This window comes from Triplophysa rosa, linkage group LG1 (genome assembly GCF_024868665.1).
Source record: "Triplophysa rosa linkage group LG1, Trosa_1v2, whole genome shotgun sequence".
NCBI classification, from domain to species: Eukaryota; Metazoa; Chordata; class Actinopteri; order Cypriniformes; family Nemacheilidae; genus Triplophysa; species Triplophysa rosa.
The window spans coordinates 4395142-4414283 of record NC_079890.1 but is presented as its reverse complement, the minus strand read 5'-3'; the positions used below and the strand labels follow the sequence as shown (position 1 = coordinate 4414283).

The following is a 19142-nucleotide window of genomic DNA, read 5'->3' as shown; positions in this document are numbered from 1 at the left end:
ATTCAACAAGTTGTTTATTTAATGAAATGAACATACAACAAAATTCAACAAATTGTTTATTTAATACAACCATTATACAGTAAAATAATCATACAAATTAGTATTAACATAAATTAAATATAAACTAGCCACAAACCGGAAGTTAACTGGGGGTCAGGCGCACACGCGTCTGATGAAACAGTCTATATTTAAAAGAAAAATATTTTTTGTCTCACCCTTTAAAAGTTTGTATCTTTAGCACTTCTCATTTCCTCCTAAGAATAATGAATGGCGCGGCATTCTTCTTTTTGGACTTTATACCTTGAATTAAACATAGTTTCTAACTTTATAATCTTAAATATATTATAGTCTTTGCCTTTATTATTCTGTCTTTGTATGGAACAACAGAAAATGTGTTGTGTACAACACATACATACAGTACTTTTTTTCTTTATTATTCACATTTCTTTTTTTACAGAATTTATTTCTTAAGTTTTCCTCCAAAGCAATAATGATTTATGGACCTGACCAAGTCCAAATCTTGGTTTGCCTATTATGATGGTCCCATTGGAGCAAAATTTCTCACACAAACCCATCAACATTTGTCAACTACAAATCATTAAAAATGATGGGGAAAACAATGGCAGCAATAATGTCAATCTGTTAAAAACTAGAAGTAAACAAGCTATGGAACAACACATTAATTTCCTTCTTCTTTCAAAGCTTATTTGTTTATTCATTTGTAGATCTTAATACATGGACCTGTGAATAAAACATATATACACTTACTGTACTTCGTAATGTAGGTTTTATTCATGTAGAGTTACAGTGTAAATTTACTTACCCTGCTTTGATTTCGGTTTCACTTTCTGAGGTAGTTTTGTCCAGGTGAGGGTGAAATTTGAGTGTCCTTTAGATATAAGAGCAGTCGTCATCTAAATAAAGATAATACTGCTTCAGTAAAAAAATATACAGAGAGTCATATGCTTGTCTAAGCTAAGTTAATAGGACTCGGATGTAATGAAATATTCTATTAAGCAATTAAAGGAAGGGGACAAATATCGCCTGTAAAAACCCTGTAGATGACCTCAATGCAAATACAGTGTACAATAAAAGCAACAACACTGCAACACACAGCTGGAGAATGGTCAATAACAACTCGGGTGAATTGAAATTATAGCAGATTCAGATTTAGCAGATGCTAAAGTCAGTGTTTGTCAGCCCTGTGATGGACGTGTATGTCCTTTAGACAGATGTCTTTTAAAGTTCTCTTAAAATGTCTGTCATACCTGATATAGAAGTTTTCCGCTCTCTGCTGGATCAGCTACATTGAGACTCGAGTTAAATTTCAAGCTCATAACAGCTTGATGAACTGTAAAACACAAATACACAGGTAGAAAAGAGAAAGGTAAAAATCCCTTGTTTTCAACAACCAGATTTTAACCTAATTTCAACCATTCGGTATATTATCATTTTATGATCATATTCATGTTACAATTACTTTTAAAATACCCCTCTACTGCCGACAGTTACAGACCTGTCTCTCTCCTCCCATTTATTGCAAAAACACTTGAAAGGGCAGTTTCAACCAGTAGTCTTACTACCTATCCCAGAATAAACTACTGGATGTCAAGCAGTCTGGCTTCAAAACAAACCACGGCACTGCTATCAGTCACAGAAGCACTGCGGCTAGCCAAGGTGGAATCTAAATCCTCGGTCCTGATTCTGCTAGACCTATCTGCAGCATTTGACACTGTCAATCACCAGATACTGCTAGCAACCCTGTCATCTCTAGGAATCTCAGGCTCTCCTCTCCGCTGGTTCAAATCCTACCTCTCCGGCAGATCCTTCAGGGTGTCATGGAGGGGCTCGCTGTCCACTGCTCACCACATGATCACTGGGGTCCTTCAGGGATTGGTGCTTGGACCGCTGCTCTTTTCCATCTACATGACTTCCTTGGGACCCATCATACGGGCACACAGCTTCTCGTATCACTGTTGTGCTGACGACACCCATATCTACATCTCGTTTCACCCAGACGATACCACTGTAGCAGCTCGCATTACAGCCTGCCTAGAAGACATCTCAGCTTGGATGAAAGAGCATCACCTCCAGCTGAACCCTGCCAAGACAGAACTACTCGTGTTTCCGGCACACTCCACTGTTTAACATTATCTCACCATCCAACTTGGCAATACCACAATCACTCCTTCCAAAACAGCCAGGAACCTTGGAGTCATATTTGATGAACAGCTGTCCTTCAATGATCACATTGCAAACACAACACACGGCCATGCCGATATGCCTTGTTCAACATTAGAAAGGTTAGACCCTATCTCACTGAGCATGCGGCATAACTCCTTGTCCAGGTCCTGTAATCTCAAGGTTGGACTACTGCAATGCTCTCCTTGCTGGTCTTCCTGCAAAGGCTATCAAACCACTCCAGCTGGTTCAGAACGCAGCAGCACGCCTCGTCTTCCAACAGCCCAAAAGGGATCATGTAACACCTCTTTTTATCTCTCTCCACTGGCTACCGGTTGAAGTCTGTATTACATTTAAATAACTACTTAAAACCCATCTCTTCTGTGAATACTTGACAAATGAGAAAAAAACCCACTAACCATTTCTCTTTCTCTCAACAGGTAGTGGTCTAGCTTTTGCTGAAACTAGTAACTTTTTATTAGCACCTATTGTATTATTGCTCCTGTATGACATATCGCTTATTGCTCCCTGAACTCTCTGTAAGTCACTTTGGATATAAAGCATCTGCTAAATGTAAATGTAAATAAGACAATATGGACAATACGGCCTGGACAATATTTTCACCCTTCACTTTTAAACCAAATCTTTATGCTGTTTATGTCTGGCAAAGATATCTTTTCAATGTCTTTTCAACAACTTTTTGTTAGGTGGGATGTTTATTTAAAGTGAACATGTGTGAATACTCAAAGACACAGGCCATCATGATAACTGCATAGATTTGTAACTGTAAATAAATTCTTCTGGTATTATTCCTGTAGTTATTTACAGAAATTATACAGGAAATTTTGTTCCAGAGCTGTTCCAAGACAGTTATGTTTGTTTTCATTTACTGCATGATTTGTTCCAGAGCTGTTCCAAGAGAGTGATGTTTGTTTTCATTTACTGCACGATTCAAGTCTGTTGGCAGAGTTTCCATTAGATTTGAATGTAGACTTTGACTAGGCATTCATTTAGAAACTTTAATGTTCTTATTTGTTCAACCATTCTGCCTATATGTTTCAGTTTGGTGTTTAAAATGTCTCATTGCATCTGGTATAATGTTCTCATCCCCACAAAGTCATGATGCCATAGAAGAACCATTTTGGCAAAACAGTTCAATAAAGAATTTTTAACATCCTAAGAACCTTTCTGGTACAATGTTCCATCCCCACAACTTCATGATGCCTTAGAAGAACCATTTTGGCTAAACAGTTCCATAAAGAATCTTTAACATCCGAAGAACCTTTCTATTTGTGTATTTGTAGTGGTTCTTTGGATTATAAAAAAGAAGAAAATGGTTCTTATAAGAATCTCTGAGTAAATTGTTCTATGGCAAACAAAAAATGGTTCATCTATGGCATTGCTGTGAAGAACATTTTAAAGCACCTTTTTTAAGAGTGTATGTGCCAGGAGAGATGAGAGCCATCTCGCAGACCACGAGCTGGACGGTCATCAAGAACCCCAACCTGTGAGGGAGGCGTCCATTTTGACTGCCCTGCAATGGCAACTGTGTCACACACCCCAAGTGTTGGTGAGAAAGCTGAATCTTTTCCATGCAAGGTGAGTTAGAAGTCCTCAGAGCATAATATCCATTTAGATCTACTAAGCTTGAGTGTCAGCCAGAGCCAGTCCTTCCTATAAGCGAACTAAGCTGCTGCTTACGGCCTCGCCCCCACTTGGGGGCCCCCAAGAGCACACAAAATTANCAGGTTTTTTTTGTGATACTGTATTCACGACACCATCAATTTTCTCGTGCAGGGCCTACCCACTATTTTTTCGTGGTGTGTTTAAAATTTGTGAAATTACTGACTAAACGCAACATTGATATCAAATAAGTGAGGTGGCCAATCAAATGAAGGAGGCGGGATTACTGGTTACAGAGCCGAGCAGTGACCAATCAAATCAAAGAAGACGGAGCTACTGTCACGTCTTCAGCTGTAGTTCAGCAGAGACGCTTCAGTTTTAAAGTTGAAAGAGTGCTGTGCAGCACACAATATACAGTGAGGGAAATAAGTATTTGATCCCCTGCTGATTTTGTAAGTTTGCCTACTTACAAACAAATGAAGGGTCTATAATTTTTATGGTGGGTTTATTTTAACTGATAGACACAGAATATTAAAAAAAATCAGGGGAAAAAATGTTATATAAAGGTTATAAATTGATTTGCATTTCAGTCAGTGAAATAAGTATTTGATCCCCTACCAACTAGCAAGAATTCTGGCTCCACAGATTGGTTATGTGCCTATATGGACCACAGATTAGTCCTGTCACTTTAAGAAAGTACTCCTAAATCAGCTTGTTATGTATATAAAAGATGCCTGCCAACAGAATCTGTATCTTCCAGTTCAACCTCTCCAACACCATGGTCCAGACCAAATAGGTTTTAAAGGATGTCAGCGACAAGATTGGAGACCTGCACAAACCTTGAATAGGCTACAGACAGAAGCTTGGTGAGAAGGAGACAACTGTTGGTGTGATTATTTGGAAATAGAAGATATACAAAATAACTATCAAATGCCCTTGTTCTGGAGCTCCCTGCAATATTTCCCCAATGGGGTAAAGATGATCATGAGAAATGTTAAAGATCAGCCCAGAACTACACGGAAGAAGCCTGTTAATGATTTCAAGACAGTTGGGAACACAGTTAGCAAGCAAAACATTGGTAACACATTGGTAACACGCTATGCCACAGTAGACTGAAATCCTGAAGCACCCGCAAGGTCCTCCTGCCCAAGAAGGCCCGCCTGGCTCGTCTTAAGTTTGACAATGAACATAAAAATGATTCAGAAAAGGCTTTGGCGAAAGTGCTGGCACTGCTGTGAGACCAAAATGGACTCCTGTGTTTGGAGGGAGAGAAATGCTGACTATGAGCCCAAGAACATCATGTCTACAGAGAAGCACAGTGTTGGAAACATTCTGCTTTAGGGCTTTTTCTCTGCTACAGGTATACAGGATGACTTCACCGCATTGAGGGGCTGAGGGACGGGCCCATGTACCGTAAAATCTTGGACGAGAACCTCCTCCCCTTAACTAGGTCACTGAAGATGGGTCATGGATGAGCCTTTAACATGACAAAGACGCAAAACATATTGCCAAGACAACCAAATAGTGGCTTAAGGAGAAGCACATTAAATGTCCTAGCCAGTCTCTAGACCCTAGTCCTATAGAACCTCTGTGAAGGAGGCTAAAACTCCAATTTGCTGAGCGACAGCCAAGAAACCTTAAAGATTGACAGAGGAGTGGACTAAATGTATCCGGACACATGTGCAAACCTGGTGACCAACTATCAGAAATGTCTGACCTCTGTGCTTGCCAACAAGGGTTTCTCCACAAAGTACAAAGTTATGTTTTGCTTGGGGATCAAATACTTATTTCACTGACTGAAATGCAAATCAATTTATAACCTTTATATAACATTTTTTTCCCCTGATTTTTTTAAATATTCTGTGTCTATCAGTTAAAATAAACCCACCATAAAAATTATAGACCCTTCATTTGTTTGTAAGTAGGCAAACTTACAAAATCAGCAGGGGATCAAATACTTATTTCCCTCACTGTACTGTTAGTTGACTAAAACATTACTGTTTAGCGTTTAACAATAGAAATGTTGAACAACCGACAGTATTCAGTGATGCAAACGACAAAATGACTGATTTAGATTAAAAATATGTAATTTATAATTATCTGCCCCAAGGGGGCCCGTAAAGGCTTGGTCCGGCCTGGTGTCAGTATCTTGAATCTGTTTCTCCTTGGAGGTTGATTTAAATGACACAGATCTAAAATGGACGAAGTCCCTGTCTTTATTCAGGCTATAAAGTATCATCTGTAAAAGACTGATACCCCTAAGAAATGTTTTGTTCCAAGAATGTTCTCAGAAGTCCCTGCGGTGTTGAATACATTCCCAGAACGTTCCGAGTGGTCACGATGTGGAGTTTTTTAAAGGTGTGGGGACGTTATTTGGTGGACCTTCACAGAACATTCAGGATTCTCTGAACGTATGGGGGACCTTTACTATAGGACATTCTCATTACATTTGCAGGACCTTCAGGGGACCAAACTACAATGTTGCCTGCCACAATGACAACCAGTTATGTTATTTATTTGTCCTTTTGGTATTTTATGACTTACGTCTTGCAATGTAACTGTCATGTCCCAGGCATTAATTTTTTATTTTTAAATGACAAATTGACAATCAATATCACTTTAACCTGCAATTAATTTAAAAAAAGAAATTTAATCAAACCACCATTATTGTGATCAGTGTTTGCTTTAGTTGAGCTCTTCAATCTTGACATTCGTGTCAATCTCTCTTTTGATGCATGTGTGGCGTTTCAGTAAGAACACTTTTGCATTGGCAAAGAAAGAGATGTTTGCTTTTCATGATATGTGCAATAATAAAGTTAAGAGATGACTTTAATTAATCTTGAGTTCATGATTTCATGACATAGACGAAAACTTAAAAAAACGACACAATAACAAAACAAAAATTACTTACACACTTAGACATCAACACTCATCAACAAATCTCAACAATGGTGACAATCTCAAACTAATGCAGATAACTGCAATGCATGCTGGGAGTCATGAATGAGTTTGTACTATGATGTTACCCAGCATGCATTGCAGCATGAAGTTTCTTTTGTTGATTGTCACCATTGCAGTTTTGTGTGATGACTGTGATGCCTTAGTGTGTCAGTAATTTTGTTATTTTGTACAGTACTTTACATTTTTTTTACAATTAAAGAAAATATGAATCTCAGTATTACTTTAGGCACCTTAATTTTTTATTGTATATATCACAAATAGCAAATATTACAACTTAAACTTGCTTACAGAAACACATTGCACGCATTGAAGGAAGAAATAGATTTGATGTAATAAAAATCCAGAGTCAAGAGCCCAACTAAAGCAAACACTTATCACAGTAATGGTGGTTTATTGAAATTCAAAATTATTTCATCATTAAAAGCATTAATTAACATTGACAAATCAACCATTTTTAACATTGATTCAATGGTTTGTACCTGTTGGCTTGCTGTCTGGGAGTCCCCTACATCCTGAATGTTCTGTGAAGGTCCACCAAATAACGTCCCCACACCATTTAAAAAACTCCACATCGTGACCACCTCGGAATGTTCTGGGAATGTATTCAACACCAGCAGCGACGTTCTGAGAACGTTCTCGGAACAAAACATTTCTTAGGGGGTTCTCACCAAACTCTCTGGGAAAGGGGAAAATACTCTATAGCCTCTTTCTCTGGTTCAACACAAGGTGCTATTCTTCGTTTACCACAGTTTGCAATACGCCATTGAATCAAGGAGGATTGGAGGAGAACTGAATTCCCCTCTATATATTATTTACATACTAAGGTAAGTTTGGCTGAAATTTCCACTCTGCAAAATAATCAGAGGGATCATTCTCTCTACCTACCAAGTGTTCTGAATCGATGTGCTGGCAGGAAGCGGTTGGACAGAAATAAGAGAAGATGAGGTGGAAGAACCATTGGGTTTTCCACTGCCCAAATCACCTGAGGAGGTGGGGTTGGCAGAAGCTTCCACTGGGGGCGCAGAAGGGGGGCCTGGCATGAGACTCCCCCTCAGATTAATTTAACTAGACACAGAGATGTGTTCAGTTTAGCACAGATTGTGTTTTTTAACAACAGTTTTTACTCATAAGACTCATAAAAACTGTGTGTTAAAATGCCATAGCACGCTTTTTTAGTATTTAACAGTGTAGCATCCATAGAATGGCTTAATGGTGCGGAGATCTGTGGCCCAGTGTTTGTTTAAATGAACCTAGAAAATGTTTATATTTGACCCAACCATGATGAAAAGCCCTAGCATTTTGAGGGAGTTCATGTCTTGGGTGCAAATGGACCAGACTTTATCCTGGTAATTAGAAACTGGTTTCGCAAGAATTACCTTTTTTATACACCTGCACTTCAGCCAAAGAGAGAATTTTCTGACTTCCAGGTATAATGACATTCACATATCGCCCTCTCATTCCACCACAGAACAAAGACACAGACTGGGCCGTTACCACAGCACCCAGCACAGCACATCTAAAAAAAGAATATGCAGTCTTTAGTGTTTTGCATTGTTTTTTCCTTTTTCCTTACACTTTTTCGTAAAGCAACATAAACATTCAATTCAATTCAATTCAATTTTATTTATATAGCGCTTTTCACAATGTGCATTGTTCCAAAGCAGCTTTACAGGAGCAAATAAGAAAAACACAGAAAGGTAAAACACAGCACAGTGCATGGTGTTTATAGACCAAGCAAGATCATTATAATAAATAATATCTAATAAATAAATGAATAAATAAATAAATTTATTTTATTTATTTATGGATTGGTTGAGCCTACAGTACATAGATTAGGCATAAACCTATATAAATCAATGTTTATAGTAATAATTATTAAATATTGCATACTACTTCAAACCTTTAAAAATAGGTTACATTTAATTCATCATTTTAATTTTACAAGACAACTAGACTTCTTTAATTGAGTGGCATGGCACAAGTCAAAAATTAAACTGGGATCTACACATGGGCGCCGGAAGCACAAAATGGATACAAATGGGGGTCCTCTCCAGAAAAAAACAATTGAGTGTAAAAAATGACACCACTTTACATGCAGCTTCAGTGGTTTAGTAAAAAAAGATGTGACAAATAGTTTTGGCGCTATCGACGCAAGTTCGAATCCGCCTTTTGCCGAACTGGCTCTTCTGCATTTTCACATATCACATCATATAGGCATTTATTAAAAAAAAAGAAAATATTTGATTTGAATAGATGTTTAATAATAAAGTGTATGGTTAGTGGAGGTCTTTATTGTTCAACAATTAGTTGGTATCCATTAAATAACTTGAATAAATATAATCATTTACACTCTATTATTATTGTATAATGTACAACTATAGGTTACCTTGCTGTGTTGAAACGAAAAGGGGTTTAATTTACATGGACTCTGAATGAGCCAGATGGAATGGATTTAATGAGGCAGCAGCATCGAAGTCAAGGCTGTAATTTTTATTTTTTAGTTACTCCTCAAGTGGAATGGATTTGACAGACGCTCTGCACTAAACTAGAGACAGTACAAGTGAGTGGGTCCTGTCCCACCCACATACACCATGGTTCTGAACGTCTGCTTAATTTAATACCCTTTATCCTTCATCAATAACTATCAATACAAAGTTGCATGAATAACCAAACCTAGGATTATTGTTGCCGTTGTTTTCCAGAGAATTTCCAATATGAATTTCTGCTCCATTGAGGCGTTCGCCACAGCACGAAACTCTGTTAGTGATGACAATTTCAGCAATGTGGTAAGAATCCAGAAGGTCCAGCCTCCACCAGGGGTTGTCAGTGGAGGCCGCCGTACTTGAGAAGGTTGAGGGCTGACCGTCAATGGCATATGCAGCCACATACGGATGATAATTGGATGACTGTACAGTCTTTCCCCTTAATGCCAAATTCTCTAGAAAAGGTTTAAGAGATTTTAAAATCGCCATGTATCAGGAATATTTACTGAAATGTTAAGATTTGTTTCTTTATATGTTGTTGTTCTAGTAAAGGATGTTTATAGGTGTTACCTTCTTGCTGGGGTGTGCTGGCTTGTGTAGTGAAGTAAACTCCTGCTCCTTAAGAAAGCAAAAGGCAAATGATATGTTTGTTTGTTTATTTAAATACTGTCCAATGTGAACAAACATGTCATTTATAAGCCAAGAACATTTAACAAAAGCAACATCTTTTGAAATCAGTATACACTTGTAAAATATATTAGGAGGCAAATTTCAGCTAATTTATGATCTGTCACAAAAAGACAAATACAGTAAAGCCTGTTAAAGATTAATTGTTTTTAATCAAGTGACCGCTCCAAAAATGATCTGCTATGATCTCTGCCAGTAGATGCTTGAACGCTGTACAGGAAACGACTGAGGTGCATTCACTAAAACTAGTCTTGCATGTCACATTACTCATCTGCACATATCTGACTTAAACATAACTGACAATACACAACAAATAATCTGCGCTGGTTTATTTGTATGGAAGCAACAGCAAAGATAAAAAAACCCATCATAATGTGGCAATATTTGCTTTGGGCAACATGAGGCAATATTTGCTTGGGGTAACTAACCCTATTTTAAAAGAAACGTTTCCCCAAGCAATAAGCCTTTTTAACAAGAGTTTAAAACTGTGTCTCCATGTGGTAAAGTTACTTCTGCTATAGATTAGAACCTATTGTTATGGAATACTCTTGTGTCATTTTAAAGCTTTTCTTCATTTATATGTACTATCCTTTCTGCGACTTTAATATATATTAAAACATGAAAGTTAAATTTGTCCATTTATCCTATTTTGTGCACACTGTGTCTCCTTTAACATTTAAAAATGAAAACATTTAACACTAACAAGTGTTTCGATTTACTGAAAAAGACGAATAATTGAAAAACAAACACATAATTAATAAAAATCCTCTTGAAAATGCATTTACGCAAAGCATGCAACACAAATTATTCATGTAGTCCCAGCTTGAATGGATTAAGATATATGACTGAACATGAAAAGATTATGTTGTGTCAAAATTTCTTTGTTTAAAATAGTACCAAAATTCATTTTTTCATGCTGCCACTATATTGGGAAATTAATTGATGGTAATTGTTTTCACATTGTTTACCAACAAAAATATGAGGACAAGTTATCAGTGCCATTATAGAAATTTATTTGCAATGTCCAATAACAGGAGTTACCAAAATAATGTCATTTTGACATGTAAATTAGCCAGAGAAACTAGTTATGAGCCATTTGAAATGAGCATTTCTTTAACAAAATGCACACTTAACCTAAGGACACTTACCGTAAAGCACAAAGAGACACCTGAACACCCACATCTCACTTCTTAAGCTTAAACACGGCTCCTTCCTTCTTTCAGTTGATATATATCAGAACAGATATAATTATACATATTAATAGACTGATATATACATATTATAATACTGATTTACAATTTGGGTATTTTCTTTTCTCACAAGTATGCATTTAAAAAGAAAAAAAAACATACCTTGTTTTCCCCCCTTCTTTTCTCTTTCTCACACTAGTCTGTTTCTTTTTCAGCTGTTCTGTTTTCTATCGACGACCAAATGGAAACATTTTTGTCAAACTCATGTTTAAATGTATGCAAAGCAAGACTGCTCTTTTGTAAAGCAAATTCTTTCTAAGAACCTTCAGGTCAAATGGTCATGATCCTGTCCTCCTTGTCAGGTGTTGTCTAGTTTTGTGGACACCCAAGTAGCAAAGTTCTTCTGGCTCACTTGTGGGCAACAACATGTTAGTTTCTGGCTCAGTAGCGGCTGGGTCCCCGGCCCATATCTGGCCCACACACTGATACACTGAATTCACTCAACTTGACTCAGAGTCATCTGAACAGATTCATGTCAACTTGATGATGTCAAGATCTCACTAGAGGAGAATTAAACACAACCACTATTAACATTTTCACTTATTACAGACACCACTTTCACTTTATCTCATATGTGTATAAAAAATCTTAGTGAGAATGAACAGGGTTTTGATCTAGTTTATATTTTATTGAAAACATGTTGGTTTGACATCACCATTATGGTGATCAGAGTTTATCTCAGTAGGGCTCTTGACTTTCATCAAACAACGTCTGTCTTTCAACAGGTGCAGTTATATTTTACTCAGAACACTTGTGCATCTGTGAAACAACAGTGCTGAAAGAGATTTTACATTTTCAACTGATATGATTATGTCATGTTGTAAAGCTGTGGTGTTGAGATGAAAATGGCTTGTGAAAGCTTTTTTTGTGTGTGTGAAACAAACGTAGTTCATGACATGACATGCCATGCACTGTATTAACACTCAGAGCAGGTGAACAGATTCATTTCTCAAGGAAGAGAGACATCAGCACTCATTATACAAACCTCAACTATGGTGACAATAGTAAAGTTCTGGTGCAAAATGTATACATGCTGCAGTGCATGCTGGGAGTCATGGATGAGTTGCGTGCTATGAGGTTACCCAGCATGCACTGCAGCATGATGTTATTTTTCTTACCATTCTTGAGATTAATAGTCTGATTGCATCAATTTTCTCGTGCAGGGCCGTACCCACTATTTTTTCCGTGGTGTGTGTTAAAATTTGTGAAAATACTGACTAAACGCAACATTGAAATATCAAAATAAGTGAGGTGGCCAATCAAATGGAAGGAGGCGGGAATTACTGGTTACAGAGCCGAGCAGTGACCAATCAAATCAAAGAAGACAGAGCTACTGTCACGTCTTCAGCTGTAGTTCAGCAGGAGACGCTTCAGTTTTAAAGTTAAAAGAGTGCTGTGCAGCACACAATATACTGTTAGTGACTAAAAACATTACTGTTTAGCGTTTAACAATAAAAATGTTGAACAACCGACAGTATTCAGTGATGCAAACGACAAAATGCTGATTTATTTGAAAAATATGTAATTTATAATTATCTGTCAATTCAGTATTTTATTTGGGAGAAGGTTAAGAATAATTGTGTGCATATTGTAAATTAATTTAATTGTTATCAAGTAAATACACTAACTAAAAAAAGATTCAATCTTCCTCTTGGGCTTTGTGAGGCTTTAAAAGGTTGTTTATAGTTTGTGGTTCAAATAAAAATCTTTGCAAATAGTTAAATGCATTGACCAATAGATTCTACAACCTTTGTATGATTGGTCCCTGTATGTTCTGTGCTCAAAATTTAAAGGGACAGTTCTCCAAAGTGTCAGTATCTTGAATCTGTTTCTCCTTGGAGGTTGATTTAAATGACACAGATCTAAAATCGGACGAAGTCCCTGTCTTTATTCAGGGCTATAAAGTATCATCTGTAAAAGACTGATACCCCTAAGAAATGTTTTGTTCCAAGAATGTTCTCAGAATGTCCCTGCTGGTGTTGAATACATTCCCAGAACGTTCCGAGGTGGTCACGATGTGGAGTTTTTTAAATGGTGTGGGGACGTTATTTGGTGGACCTTCACAGAACATTCAGGATGTTCTCTAACGTATGGGGGGCCTTTACTATAGGACATTCTCATTACATTTGCAGGACCTTCAGGGGACCAAACTACAATGTTGCCTGCCAGCTAATGACAACCAGTTATGTTATTTATTTGTCCTTTTGGTCATTTTATGCCTTACCGTCTTGCAATGTAACTGTCAGGTCCCAGGCATATAATTTTTTTATTTTTAAATGACAAATTGACAATCAATATCACATTTATACCTGCAATTAATATTAAAAAAAGGAAATTTAATCAAACCACCATTATTGTGATCAGTGTTTGCTTTAGTTGAGCTCTTCAATCTTGACATAAATCGTGTCAATCTCTCTTTTGATGCATGTCGTGGCGTTTCAGTAAGAACACTTTTGCATTGGCAAAGAAAGAAATGTTTGCTTTTTCATGATAAGTGCAATAATAAAGTTAAGAGATTACTTTAATTAATCTTGAGATTCATGACAAACGACACAATGAACAAAACAAAAATTACTGACACACTTAGACATCAACACTCATCACAACAATGGTGACGATCATCAAAATAATGCAGATAAACTGCAATGCATGCTGGGAGTCAAAGAATGAGTTGTGTACTATGATGTTACCCAGCATGCATTGCAGCATGAAGCTTTCTTTTGTTGATTGTCACCATTGACGAGTTTTGTGTGATGACTGTCGATGCCTGAGTGTGTCAGTAATTTTGCTTATTTTATCGCAGTACTTTTTACATTTTTTTTTACATTAACCATGAATCTCAGTATTACTTTAGGCACCTTAATTTTTTATTGTATATATCACAAATAGCAAATATTACAACTTAAACTTGCTTACAGAAACACATTACACGCATTGAAGGAAGAAATAGATTTGATATAATAAAAATCCAGAGTCAAGAGCCCAACTAAAGCAAACACTTATCACAGTAATGGTGGTTTATTGAAATTCAAAATTATTTCACCATTAAAAGCATTAATTAACATTGACAAATCAACCATTTTTAACATTGATTCAATGGTTTGTACCTGTTAGCTTGCTGTCTGGGAGTCCCCTACATCCCGGATGTTCTGTGAAGGTACACCTTCGTCCCAACACCCATTAAAAAATTCCACATCGTGACCATATCGGAATGTTCTGGGAATATTTCACACCAGCAGCGACGGTCTGAGAACGTTCTCGGAACAAAACATTTCTTAGGGGGTTCTCACCAAAACTCTCTGGGAAAGGGGAAAATACTCTATAGCCTCTTTCTCTGGTTCAACACAAGGTGCTATTCTTCTTTTACCACAGTTTGCAATACGCCATTGAATCAAGGAGGATCGGAGGAGAACTGAATTCCCCTCTATATATTATTTACATACTAAGGTAAGTTTGGCTGAAATTTCCACTCTGCAAAATAATCAGAGGGATCATTCTCTCTACGTACCAAGTGTTCTGAATCGATGTGCTGGCAGGAAGCGGTTGGACAGAAATAAGAGAAGATGAGGTGGAAGAACCATTTGGTTTTCCACTGCCCAAATCACCTGAGGAGGTGGGGTTGGCAGAAGCTTCCACTGGGGGCGCAGAAGGGGGGCCTGGCATGAGACTCCCCCTCAGATTAATTTAACTAGACACAGAGATGTGTTCAGTTTAGCACAGATTGTGTTTTTTAACAACAGTTTTTACTCATAAGACTCATAAAAACTGTGTGTTAAAATGCCATAGCACGCTTTTTTAGTATTTAACAGTGTAGCATCCATAGAATGGCTTAATGGTGTGGAGATCTGTGGCCCAGTGTTGGTTTAAATGAACCTAGAAAATGTTTATATTTGACCCAACCATGATGAAAAACCCTAGCATTTTGAGGGAGTTCATGTCTTGGGTGCAAATGGACCAGACTTTATCCTGGTAATTAGAAACTGGTTTCGCAAGAATTACCTTTTTTATACACCTGCACTTCAGCCAAAGAGAGAATTTTCTGACTTCCAGGTATAATGACATTCACATATCGCCCTCTCATTTCACCACAGAACAAAGACACGGACTGGGCCGTTACCACAGCACCCAGCACAGCACATCTAAAAAAAGAATATGCAGTCTTTAGTGTTTTGCATTGTTTTTTACTTTTTCCTTACACTTTTTCGTAAAGCAACATAAACATTACGGATTGGTTGAGCCTACAGTACATAGATTAGGCATAAACCTATATAAATCAATGTTTATAGTAATAATTAATTATATAGCATACTACTTCAAACCTTTAAAAATAGGTTACATTTAATTAATCATTTTAATTTTACAAAACAACTAGACTTCTTTAATTGAGTGGCATGGCACAAGTCAAAAATTAAACTGGGATCTACACATGGGCGCCGGAAGCACAAAATGGATACAAATGGGGGTCCTCTCCAGAAAAAAACAATTGAGTGTAAAAAATGACACCACTTTACATGCAGCTTCAGTGGTTTAGTAAAAAGAGATGTGACAAATAGTTTTGGTGCTATCGACGCAAGTTCGAATCCGCCTTTTGCCGAACTGGCTCTTCTGCATTTTCACATATCACATCATATAGGCATTTATTCAACAAAAAAAGAAAATATTTGATTTGAATAGATGTTTAATAATAAAGTGTATGGTTAGTGGAGGTCTTTATTGTTCAACAATTAGTTGGTATCCATTTAATAACTTGAATAAATATAATCATTTACACTCTATTATTATTGTATAATGTACAACTATAGGTTACCTTGCTGTGTTGAAACGAAAAGGGGTTTAATTTACATGGACTCTGAATGAGCCAGATGGAATGGATTTAATGAGGCAGCAGCATCGAAGTCAAGGCTGTAATTTTTATTTTTTAGTTACTCCTCAAGTGGAATGGATTTGACAGACGCTCTGCACTAAACTAGAGACAGTACAAGTGAGTGGGTCCTGTCCCACCCACATACACCATGGTTCTGAACGTCTGCTTAATTTAATACCCTTTATCCTTCATCAATAACTATCAATACAAAGTTGCATGAATAACCAAACCTAGGATTATTGTTGCCGTTGTTTTCCAGAGAATTTCCAATATGAATTTCTGCTCCATTGAGGCGTTCGCCACAGCACGAAACTCTGTTAGTGATGACAATTTCAGCAATGTGGTAAGAATCCAGAAGGTCCAGCCTCCACCAGGGGTTGTCAGTGGAGGCCGCCGTACTTGAGAAGGTTGAGGGCTGACCGTCAATGGCATATGCAGCCACATACGGATGATAATTGGATGACTGTACAGTCTTTCCCCTTAATGCCAAATTCTCTAGAAAGGGTTTAAGAGATTTTAAAATTGCCATGTATCAGGAATATTTACTGAAATGTTAAGATTTGTTTCTTTATATGTTGTTGTTCTAGTAAAGGATGTTTATAGTTGTTACCTTCTTGCTGGGGTGTGCTGGCTTGTGTAGTGAAGTAAACTCCTGCTCCTTAAGAAAGCAAAAGGCAAATGATATGTTTGTTTGTTTATTTAAATACTGTCCAATGTGAACAAACATGTCATTTATAAGCCAAGAACATTTAACAAAAGCAACATCTTTTGAAATCAGTATATTAGGAGGCAAATTTCAGCTAATTTATGATCTGTCACAAAAAGACAAATACAGTAAAGCCTGTTAAAGATTAATTGTTTTTAATCAAGTGACCGCTCCAAAAATGATCTGCTATGATCTCTGCCAGTAGATGCTTTGAACGCTGTACAGGAAACGACTGAGGTGCATTCATTAAAACTAGTCTTGCATGTCACATTACATCATCTACACATATCTGACTTAAACATAACTGACAATACACAACAAATAATCTGCGCTGGTTTATTTGTATGGAAGCAACAGCAAAGACAAAAAACCCCAGCATAATGTGGCAATATTTGCTTGGGGTAACTAACCCTATTTTAAAAGAAACGTTTCCCCAAGCAATAAGCCTTTTTAACAAGAGTTTAAAACTGTGTCTCCATGTGGTAAAGTTACTTCTGCTGTAGATTAGAACCTATTGTTATGGAATACTCTTGTGTCATTTAAAGCTTTTCTTCGTTTATATGTACTATCCTTTTCTGCCACTTTAATATATATTAAACATGAAAGTTAATATTTGCCCATTTATCTATTTTGTGCACACTGTTTTTCCTTTAACATTTAAAATGAAACATTTAACACTAACAAGTGTTTCGATTTACTGAAAAAGACAAATAATTGAAAAACAACACATAATTAATAAAAATCCTCTCGAAATGCAGTCTTACGCAAAGCATGCAACACAAATTATTCATGTAGTCCCAGCTTGAATGGATTAAGATATATGACTGAACATGAAAAGATTATGTTGTGTCAAAATTTCTTTGTTTAAAATAGTACCAAAATTCATTTTTTCATGCTGCCACTATATTGGGAAATTAATTGATGGTAATTGTTTTCACATTGTTTACCAACAAAAATATGAGGACAAGTTATCAGTGCCATTATAGAAATTTATTTGCAATGTCCAATAACAGGAGTTACCAAAATAATGTCATTTTGACATGTAAATTAGCCAGAGAAACTAGTTATGAGCCATTTGAAATGAGCATTTCTTTAACAAAATGCACACTTAACCTAAGGACACTTACCGTAAAGCACAAAGAGACACCTGAACACCCACATCTCACTTCTTAAGCTTAAACACGGCTCCTTCCTTCTTTCAGTTGATATATATCAGAACAGATATAATTATACATATTAATAGACTGATATATACATATTATAATACTGATTTACAATTTGGGTATTTTCTTTTCTCACAAGTATGCATTTAAAAAGAAAAAAAAACATACCTTGTTTTCCCCCCTTCTTTTCTCTTTCTCACACTAGTCTGTTTCTTTTTCAGCTGTTCTGTTTTCTATCGACGACCAAATGGAAACATTTTTGTCAAACTCATGTTTAAATGTATGCAAAGCAAGACTGCTCTTTTGTAAAGCAAATTCTTTCTAAGAACCTTCAGGTCAAATGGTCATGATCCTGTCCTCCTTGTCAGGTGTTGTCTAGTTTTGTGGACACCCAAGTAGCAAAGTTCTTCTGGCTCACTTGTGGGCAACAACATGTTAGTTTCTGGCTCAGTAGCGGCTGGGTCCCCGGCCCATATCTGGCCCACACACTGATACACTGAATTCACTCAACTTGACTCAGAGTCATCTGAACAGATTCATGTCAACTTGATGATGTCAAGATCTCACTAGAGGAGAATTAAACACAACCACTATTAACATTTTCACTTATTACAGACACCACTTTCACTTTATCTCATATGTGTATAAAAAATCTTAGTGAGAATGAACAGGGTTTTGATCTAGTTTATATTTTATTGAAAACATGTTGGTTTGACATCACCATTATGGTGATCAGAGTTTATCTCAGTAGGGCTCTTGACTTTCATCAAACAACGTCTGTCTTTCAACAGGTGCAGTTATATTTTACTCAGAACACTTGTGCATCTGTGAAACAACAGTGCTGAAAGAGATTTTACATTTTCAACTGATATGATTATGTCATGTTGTAAAGCTGTGGTGTTGAGATGAAAATGGCTTGTGAAAGCTTTTTTTGTGTGTGTGAAACAAACGTAGTTCATGACATGACATGCCATGCACTGTATTAACACTCAGAGCAGGTGAACAGATTCATTTCTCAAGGAAGAGAGACATCAGCACTCATTATACAAACCTCAACTATGGTGACAATAGTAAAGTTCTGGTGCAAAATGTATACATGCTGCAGTGCATGCTGGGAGTCATGGATGAGTTGCGTGCTATGAGGTTACCCAGCATGCACTGCAGCATGATGTTATTTTTCTTACCATTCTTGAGATTAATAGTCTGATTGTTGATGTCTCTGTG

At 36.9% G+C, this 19142-nt stretch overlaps 1 protein-coding gene across 1 annotated transcript; it reads right to left on the bottom strand.

Moving 5' to 3' along the window:
• Positions 1-396: 396 nt before the first annotated feature.
• Positions 397-18483, bottom strand: LOC130562557 (uncharacterized). The gene is made up of 14 exons (XM_057347641.1): positions 18087-18483; positions 17883-17950; positions 16660-16707; positions 16280-16544; positions 15185-15324; positions 14690-14841; positions 11288-11352; positions 11084-11148; positions 9819-9866; positions 9439-9703; positions 8142-8281; positions 1269-1351; positions 824-914; positions 397-741 (listed from the first exon to the last, which is right to left on the bottom strand). Exons 2-14 carry the CDS (start codon positions 17914-17916, stop codon positions 716-718), a joined length of 1422 nt encoding a protein of 473 aa, XP_057203624.1. The 5' UTR covers positions 17917-17950; positions 18087-18483; the 3' UTR covers positions 397-715.
• Between the last annotated feature and the right edge of the window lie 659 nt (positions 18484-19142).